General features: G+C 40.4%; 1 protein-coding gene across 1 annotated transcript; it reads left to right on the forward strand.

Moving 5' to 3' along the window:
* Positions 1-1,049: 1,049 nt before the first annotated feature.
* On the forward strand, positions 1,050-9,260 carry STAP1 (signal transducing adaptor family member 1; the record flags this gene model as incomplete). Its single annotated transcript, XM_084286033.1, has 8 exons — positions 1,050-1,172; positions 3,405-3,476; positions 4,162-4,275; positions 4,975-5,031; positions 6,242-6,438; positions 7,062-7,190; positions 7,846-7,915; positions 9,060-9,260. The coding sequence occupies 8 exons, from the start codon at positions 1,050-1,052 to the stop codon at positions 9,258-9,260; spliced, it is 963 nt and encodes a 320-aa protein (XP_084142159.1).
* Between the last annotated feature and the right edge of the window lie 550 nt (positions 9,261-9,810).

Below are 9,810 nucleotides of genomic sequence, written 5' to 3' on the forward strand. Positions count from 1 at the left end.
AGTTACCTTCAGACTCAAATCACACAACTACTTTCAGACCCCTGTCTTCTGCTACAGCTGGTTGGCAGCTGTATGATCCACCACAGCTCACCCTACAGGATAATTACATGCTCATCTTACACATATATGCAGCCAAGGAACAAAAAAACGTCACAAAGTAGCCCCCCAAAAAAACAAAAAAAACCACAGATTTGGTGTTTGCTTGCCTTGGTTTTGGCAGCAGCAAGCACCAAAACACTGAGTCCTGCCATCCCTATTCGTTCTGAACCCTACAGAAAGGCCAGAAACAAAGTTAAACGTCAGGGCTCTGGGAAACTGATGGAAAGTTCACCCCTCATTTACCAATGTTTCACTCCTGAACTACCCATCTCCCTTCACATGGTGTTTCAAGACTTCTGTATATTAGCTCTTTCACAAAGAAAAAAACTTCTATTCCTATGTGCGCATTAGAAAGTTGATTTATCCTTGACAGCTACAAACAAGCATAAGCAGGTTTATTTCCAATATCACTTTTGGCATCCCATTTCCTACAGAAATTCCAACTCTAATTTGATAGTCTCAACATTAAAACGTATTTTCACAGAGAAAAAAAAATAAATAACACTTGGGAAGGATCTAAAAGCACAGCTTTCCCAGCCTGCATGTTGCTGATGACAAGTCATAAAAATCAGGCTGTTCTGCCACCACGTCCTGGTGACATCCCTCACAGTAACAATGCAATTTTGTACCAACGTGCTCGTCCTCTGAACACTTACCCTTGGGCAAACTGAGCAGCACAGTCTCGTACAGCTCACTAAAAAAGGTCCGTTTTAATCCACTCGATCTGGTTCCCCCGACGATTGCACACCAAGCAGGGCATCTGCTGACCTAAAAGCAAGCACTGAGACTTCCTCTTAGAGGCGCTGCTTTCTTTGCCCCCGTCACCAGGACGAGCTCTCTGGCTGACGCAGAGCAGGGGAGAACAACAGGCGTGGGGAGGCACCAAGAAAAAAAATAAACAAACAACCACCACCAGCACATCTGATAACCACAAGATACTGAGAAGAAGCATGGAGCAGCCTGTACAAACTCCTCAGCCAGCTCCCCGGCGAATCTCCCAGGAGAGACAGAGGATCACGGGTCTGCCACTGTACTTCCAAGGTTACCTGTCAGTCCGGCAGGTGAAATCCCAGGTAAGGTGCACGGTCCCAGAGAGCAGAAACGTTTGAACATTTCCTCAAAATATTATCGCTGCGTATCTGTTGATGATGGTGGTGGCAAATGCTTCTCGGTGCTGGCTGATGCAAATAGGTGCACTGAAATAGTGATAGCAGCTTAGTTTGTGCTTTTGTTTGTTTCTGTTCATATTACTTGTGGGGAAAAAAAGGAAAATAAATGATGTAAGGTAACTGTCAATATCTCTAGGATCCCATTATAACAACCATATTATAATATTATAATCATATACCTGTTGAAACTTGGATTGATTTTGACCGATTTCATAGCTACCAGCACAGTGAAAAGCTAATGCAATATTTTTAACACCGCGACACGGTTATATTGCTCCAATGCATGATTTATTTACTGAATGCATCCTGAAATCTTCAGGGACACACCACCTGAAGTATATTTGAGCTACACGGCATCTGTTTTCTCTTGTTGGTATGAGCTGATGATTTCACATAGGTAGACTAGCTTGGAAACAAGAGTGTTTTTTTTTTGTTGTTGTTTTTTTTTTTTTTTTTAATTTTATCCCAGGATTTTATTATTAAAAAGACACAAACATATAAATGCTGGAATGCTTTTATCTGTACTATTACTATCATGTATGTTCAGAGCATGACCCTATATTAAGCTGATCACCCTTTTTTAGCACTTGATAATGACAATCCCTATACTTAATGTTACACAGTGATTTTTACCCTAACCATACCTACACTCTCTGTAGTAGGTGCAGATGCAGAAAGTAGAAAAGAAATATGAGTTATGCTGTGCTAGAGGTAGATATAATCAGGAGACCAAAATAGCACTGTGGTTCACAAACACAGAAACAAACAGGTACCACAGAAAACAGGAACAAAAACAAAGAAACAAAAGTAGACTAAATCTCGCTGTTAATTTTTCTGCAGCACTAGAAATTATTCAATGCTTTGCCTTGTTGTAACAGGGCACAACAATAATACACACCAATCTGAAGAGATTTACGTGGGCTGGGCAAGTCGTATTATCATTTATGAGAAACCAGACACTCAAGAATAAATATATTAAAGGCTGTGAAACAATTACAAATGCTCCTGGGCAACTACTACTACATCTCCATAGAGCAGAAAGCCTACATTATAAATGTGGTTCAAAACTTTCCCGTAACATCCAGCCCCGCACCAAGCAAGCATTCACAGGCTTCATTAATTTGCTAGGGACAGAGAGTTTAAAAAGGGCGTTTACACCTTAATAGCACACCGCAGTGCTCAGAGGTTGGGGTCCAGAGGCTAAAGACAGTAGAGAATCTTACACCAGCAGTTTGTCAGAAAACACCAGAAAGACTAGTTAGAAGCTAGCAGGACAGGGAGCAAGGACTGCCAGCAGGATACTTAAGGAAAAAAATTGTTCACTTTAGTTCCTAGAGACCTAGTAGACTTCACTAGTTACTTCTTTCTCCATTTTTGTGAGTATGTATAACTTTGTGTCAAAGAAAATCCCCCAACAAAACAAAATAAACACAAACATAAAACAAGTAAGGAAACCAAAAACTAGAACAGAACTTCTATGTTACAGGTTTGCGTTCCCAATTCCACATCCCATAACAGCTGCACTTCCTGGGGTATCAGGGTCGCAAGAAGATGGAGAAATGTACAGAAAGCTTTCCCATTACTTGGGTATGACTGTACTAGGGAACAGTAAGAAGAGTCAGACAGTCATACTTACTTGGGCATGATGTTGCTCTATGAACACAATGTAACTTAAAAGACAAAGCATGCAAAATGCCATTTTGAATACAGGAAGTGCGGTTAATAGGTCAGACTGCTCTCAAGATCCACAATCCTGCCCCTATAGCAAGTAAACTGGCATGATCAAAATTATATGCAGATAGACACTTCAAGGGAATACATTTTTTTTCCCATTCCTTACCCTTTTTAAGTCCCCTGACAAATGCTAAAAGCATTTAATTTAATTAAAATGAAAACTTTCTAATTCAATGCCAAATTAGGATAGTAGAGAAAAAAGCCTAGAGCTTTTTTCTGTTTCTACCTATCAAAAATAACTTTTTTTTCTCTTAAAATACTTCAAAAATAAATATATACATGATCTTTAAAACACCTGTTTAAAAGTACATGACATTTTTTCTCAGCAGTTCTTTTACTTTCAGCACTGTGTGAAAACTAAAAGATCGTCTTGACAAACTGACACTTCCTCCTTTGTAACAGGAATTTAAAGCGTATTGGACAGAACTGAGAGGAACTGTGCTCTTCTTTTATGATGATAAGAAAGCACCAACAGTGAGTAGTGTGCTATCTTTGTAACTGCACGCTGTGTGAACCGCATCGGTTATTTTCAAGAAGTAATCCCGATGTACCCAAGACACCTCTCTGTGCCCTTTCCCCTCTCCCACCTGCACAGTCCATAAAACAGTACTCAAAGTTGTAACAGAAAGACTGAAAAAAAAAAAAAAAAAAAAAAAGACAGAAACAAACAATAGCATTTAATCTGCCTCATTAAAGCAAAAATGAATTATTTTTTTTTGGCACCTAAGCTACAAACATATCCAAATTGCTCCATAACGTTACTGCATGCTCTTTCCTCAGCTGTGCACTAGAGTAAAAATATATCTTGGTGTGTAACATGACTTTCCTCTATGCAGCTGAGACAAACTTTGGTATGATCATAAAGTACTGTGGCTGTGGGTTTAGCTGAAGTCACAAAACAAGTAATTGGAGAGGTGTCTTGGCTTTAATGTGTAATTATGGAGACTAAGATGAGAAAAATCCAGAAGGCATGTTGTGGGTGCAAAGAGCTTTTGTAAGCAGAAACAAGGGACTGAGCTTTGAAATGTCTGTCAGTGAAATTTAATTCAAGATCTAGAAGAAGTTTGCATGCATTTTCTTCTAAACAGATTTATTCGAAGAGCCGCTAGATCTGGGGTGAAAATTACAACTTGTGCTATTTCTTTTTTTGGTTCCTCAGTACTCACAGAAGCTAGATATATCAGCTTTGACCTCAGCAACCAATATTTATCCAAATGAAAACGACTCTTCACAGTTCATCCTGACGTTGTCAAATGAGGAACTAGAAGTGAAGGTAAGAAAAATGAAAGTTATGATTTGTAAGCTGCTTGGGGCGTTACCCCATCTGTCACAGATATTCAGAGCTCCACTCTGACATGAGAGTAGAGCTACCTTCTTTGGTGTGGCCAGGCACCAAAAGGCAGCCAAAGAGGGAAGCAGTGCATAGGAACTTAACACCAGGGAAACTTCCCCTCAAGACATTAGGCAGTTTTCTCTGGAGTATCTGAGAATATAAAGTGAGCAAAGAATTGAACCTAAAAAAAAAAGTAATACACAAAAGAAGTCAGGAAGTACCCCCCTGAAAGGCTCAGGCCATCTGTAAAACCAAGAAGGGCAATAAAATATCTTATCAGCCCCTTGGAACAGCTCAAAAGCCATACTAGAAATTATAGAGCTCAGGGACTACCTTGAAGGATTTGCAGTTGAAACTCACCTACCTCCTTACTTTGGCCTTCCATTTGGATCCACACACCTTACTCCTCTTACTCCAACAGAACCCATAATTTCTTCCCTTCCCACCTCCATCCTCTCTCACTAATTGAACTTGGAGCAACTGGGGAAGCGCAATGCTTCAGGGTGTGACTGACGTAGCTTGGCAGGAGGCTCATTTCCAGGCAAGGCACTTCTAAAGGGATGAAAGTTATCTGAACATGAAAATGTTGCACTTTGTTTGCTGCAGTTATTCTTACACTGTCGCTCTCTGTTCCCTCAGGCTGATAACTGTGAATATGGAAAAGAATGGAAGGGCTTTATTCTCACCGTAGCAAAGGTACGAAAGGGTTTTGTTCTCAATGTCCAAAGTGTGTATGAAGGGTCTTTGTGCATGCAACAAGTTGTCTTCCACAGACATAAAGCTTTGCTTCTAATGTGCTTGCACACACTAACCTGCCTGCTCATCCCCCAAAGAGAGCAAAATTCAGGCTGATTTCACCCCACCTCACCTGCCATGGTATTTAATCAGACACAGCTCCCAGTCCACTGTTTGCTGTCTGGGGAGGAAAGACTTCCAGCATAAGACCATCTCCTGCACCTGTGAAAAAGGGAGCCTGCTCTGAGAGAAACAACTTCTTTAGTTATTTAACATTTGAGGAAGAAATAAATGAAGAAATGGCTCAACTGCACACCTGAGAGAACCCCTTGAGCCCTGTGTTCTATTCTACTGGGGAAAAAAAAAAGTCTTAATCTCCCACCCTGCCTTCATGTGGCACTTAGGACGAGATGGAACCATATCTGATGTTTCCCTATTATTCTGAACAGCTAACAGGGGCTCCTTTTATTGGTCTAGCAGTCAAACCTCACAGCACTTTGCCAGCTGTAATAGTTTGAAAATCAAAGTAACTAACTTAGATCATTTTATCTCTGGCTTTATTTCTCTGTCTCTTTAGATAGCCAAAACCACTTTTCTCCCCTTTCTTAATGCATGGGGAGTCCTAGGTGTCATCTACATGTTTAAGAAAAGATTGCTAATACTGTGGAATAACTGTGCTATAGTCATTCTATGTATATTCATTCTTACTTGTATGAAACATCTTAGTTAAACTCACTTTGAAAAGAGCAAGACATTCTTTAATAATGACCAGTAGAAAATAAAGGAAGTTTCTTCACAGATAACTTTCTGTTGGTGTAGCTGAACCACTCAAAAAGATGAAGTGAGCTGAAGTAGATTAAGTTGCATTTATGTAGCCTTTTACAGTATAGAATCCCTGATACTTTGCAGTTGCTCACATTATTCCCACTTTAATCTGGTAAACCACAATGCAGATGTATTTGCCCCACTATTTTAACATAAACAGGTCTGCAGTGTCTTATTCAAAGCAGCATACCCAGACCGTCCAGATTATCACACTTGCTTAAATTGAGCATGTAAGAAAGAGCTCTGCATGCCAGCTGCATTCTGGAGATTGCTGTGATGGCACAGAAACAGTTGCTCACAACGTTTGTCCAGTCTTTTAATTTCTAACTATGCTGTTCCTTTTTAGTTGTCAGTTCCACCGGATGAGTTGTTGCTACCTGAACAACTTACGAGAATGCACGAAGTGCTAGAGAAAGAAAAGAAAAGAAGGATCACGCTTGATGACCATTCCAATGCATCCTTGAATAAAGAAAGCCTTCACAAAAGCCTTCCTGAAAGCCTTCCCAGCAAGGACAACAGCAGTACAGCCACTGCTATGCCAGCGTAAGCTCTGACAGAAGTATGCAAACCCCAACCTGACTAGAGAGCCTTCCCTTCTTTCCGAGTATTGTTTTCATACAGAGGTTTGAAATTCAACTGTTATACAGGGGGGTTAAAATATTCAATGAACAAGATCTACCTCAAAGCCTTTCAGAGATTTTGTAAAGGAAAGATTACTCCTGCAGCTTTTCCACACTGCCTTTTGTTTTGCAAAGGTTGAGTGTAGTGTATTGCTACGCTTGATAAACCTTTTAGAAAACCACGTTAGACAGGTATATCTGCCCTTCTGAGAACATGCTGATTACCCTTCAAAGTAATTCCTCGTTGCTCTTCTCACATTTTTTTTGCAAGGGTTCATAAAGCAATCTATCTGAACAAACGTGCCACTTCCTCTATGAGAAGGGCAGAGCACTGCTGTCCTGAATTATGCTCCTGTAATAGCATTATTCATCAGGAGTCCTTCAGATGTCATGCCCCTTGGCAGCCATGGCTAATTACCTTGGATGAGCCTAGCACTGTTAAGAAGCATCAGCCTGGTAGACCACATCTCTTTGCACAGCTCGGAATGACACAGCCTTACTCGTGTAACTTGCATTCACGCCGTTTCTTCCCTCCCATCTGTGCAGCTGCTTCTATGCAGTATCTCGGAAAGAAGCGATAGAGATGTTGGAAAAGAATCCTTCCTGTGGGAATTTGATCCTGCGTCCTGGCAGCGACAGCAAGAACTACGCAATCACTGTCCGACATGGGCCAAAGTAGGTTGAGTCCATAATATATTTCACAACTAGTACGTACTGTATTAAAAGCTGAATTAATAATACCCAAAGTTGACATGCGAAGCATATTCCTCACCTTCAGACTATTCTGAACAAGGCAAACGGGGCAAGAAGGGCATGGGCCTGAGACCAACTTGCCAGTTCTCTCCTCCTCCAAGGCCAGTTAGATTAAACAAAGAAGCAATAGAGACCCACCAGCAAAAGCCAGTGTCCCTGGGAAAACACTTTCCCAGCTGCTGTCCAGCCATGAAACCCTACTCGTAAGAAATCCTTGTGCAGAATGAAAATGGAACAGGCCTTATCCCTTTGTAAAATGAATAAAGAAAAATGAAAGAAATGTTTTCAAACAGTAACTTGGACTAGAAACACACCACATTTTAACTGAATTGCCCCATTTTAGCTTTGCTTTTAGTTTCAGAAGAGTCACCTGAGACACCAGGAAACAACATTTGCAATTCCCAGTGTTCCTAAACTATGACAAGAAAAAACACATCTTGCCACACACCTTCAATAGGCTCTGGGGATATTACAGAACACATCCATTGCTCCTGCAGAGGAATTCATGACAGCAATGGTACATCATAAGTTATTTCATTTCTAACAGCGTATCAACTGTCATTTCCTTTCCTTTCAGTGTCCCGTGCATAAAACACTACAGAGTGATGTCCAAAGAAACAAGTTACATTATTGAATTGGAAAGAAAGGTAAATAAGCAATTGCCTTTTTAGAGATTCTTAAGGTGTAAGAAATATTGCTTTATAGAAAGTTAGAAAAGCTACAGTAAATTCCTAACTATAATTTGTGAGAAAGTATCTATTTTACCTCTCTTTAGTCCATCTTGTCTTTCTTTAGTCTTTTGCCTCTGTTAGGCTAACCAATCTACAGAAAAAAAAATCTAAAATTAGAAGAGGAAGAAGTACCCACAACCTCTTCTCTTCTACTGAAAATATAATCAAACCACCAGCAACCACAAAACACTCAAGATTGCTTTTTCTTTTTCCCCTGTAATTCAGCCTTCAGTAATAAGTCTGAGAAGTGAGCTCTTATTGCAGCTAGAGGAAGTTCAAAGTGTATTTCACCTAACTCTGAGAAATAAAAATAACTTAGTTGAGGTGCAATCAAGTGCGTACGGACCTTATTACTTGGTTTTAAATATTTTTTCCACTTTCCTTAAGAGTTGTTTAACCAGTGGCCTGAGAAACATCCTAACCATTTGAAGAAGCATTTGCTGCTAAACTACCTGCTGAAAGAGCACCAGCAGTCATTGAAGAGCATGAAAGTGCACAGAGCTAAACCTTTTTTGGTTTGTTACTCATTTGGTAGAAGGGAAGGAGTTGTATATTTGAGGATCAGCCTGGAGAAAGCTCCAGGGAGACCTTACTATTTGTCAGGGAGTGTAACTAAAAAGGGTAGATTTAAAATAGATATAAGGAAAAATTTCTTTACTGTGAGGGTGCTGAGGCCCTGACACAGGCTGCCCAGAGGAGCTGTGGATGCCCCATCCCTGGAGGTGCTCAGGGCCAGGCTGGATGGGGCTTTGGGCAACCTGGTCTGGTGGGAGATGTCCCTGCCCATAGCAGGGAGGTGGAATTGGATGATCTTTAAGGTCCCTTCCAACACAAACCATTCTCTAATTCTATGATAAAAACATTGCCATATGTTGCAGGGAGCTGTCCTAGACCTCACTGCATTGAAATGCTAGATGCAAATCCAGTACCAATCATTCAGAGAACATTGCTAGGCACACCAGCCTGCCAGCATGTTTTCAAAATGTATTCTCTCTCTAACGCATGCAGTATGTTTTGTTTGATGTTTTCTTTTTGTTTGTTTTGTTTTTCTGTGAAACAGGTATCACTTGCAAGTCTTCAGGATGTCATCAATTACTTTGTGACCCAAACCCAAGGAAACCTGAAACCATTTGTCATGAGGGCATGCCACAATGCTCTGCGGACGGCCCACAGTTCTGAAAGCAAAACACAGAGAAGCCCTGCTGAAGGACAGAGGCACAAGGAGGAGTTTACAGGAACTCCACTATTACAGCTAAGCTGAAAACATTTCCCATGCTGAAATTCAGTTCCTTTCTTCAAACAACTAGCCACAATATTTCCAAAGATACAAGGAAAGGTTAAGAACGTGAACTTACCTAAAGCCCTTACCTCTGTTTGATACAAGCCAGATGTACATATAAACACTGCCTAGCTGAAACCTGTGTTATTTTAGGATGCGAGAGATTGTGATGAGGTGGCACGGGTGTTTCAGCATTGGTAGAAACTGGTGCCAGAGTTTTCTTTCTATGCAGTCATTATTCTTGAATAGCACTTTTTAAAATAAATGTTCACATATTTACCATATATATTTTGAAAATGGAGATAAATAGATGGAAACGTGTACTTCTTACTCCTAAATCCATCAAGGAGGCCATATCTGTCAAAACAGCCTTGTTAAGAGTAGCATGATCTTGACACAGAATCCTCCCTACTCCAAGCATTAAAGAGACAGAGCCGGGTGCTAAATGCCTCGTTTTGCATGCAGGAACATTCCTGCAACTATTTAGGAAGTAATTAATTTAATGTAAGAAATTAAGGGAAAGCTAATGTAA

This window comes from Netta rufina, assembly GCF_964035555.1.
Source record: "Netta rufina genome assembly, chromosome: 4".
NCBI lineage: Eukaryota > Metazoa > Chordata > Aves > Anseriformes > Anatidae > Netta > Netta rufina.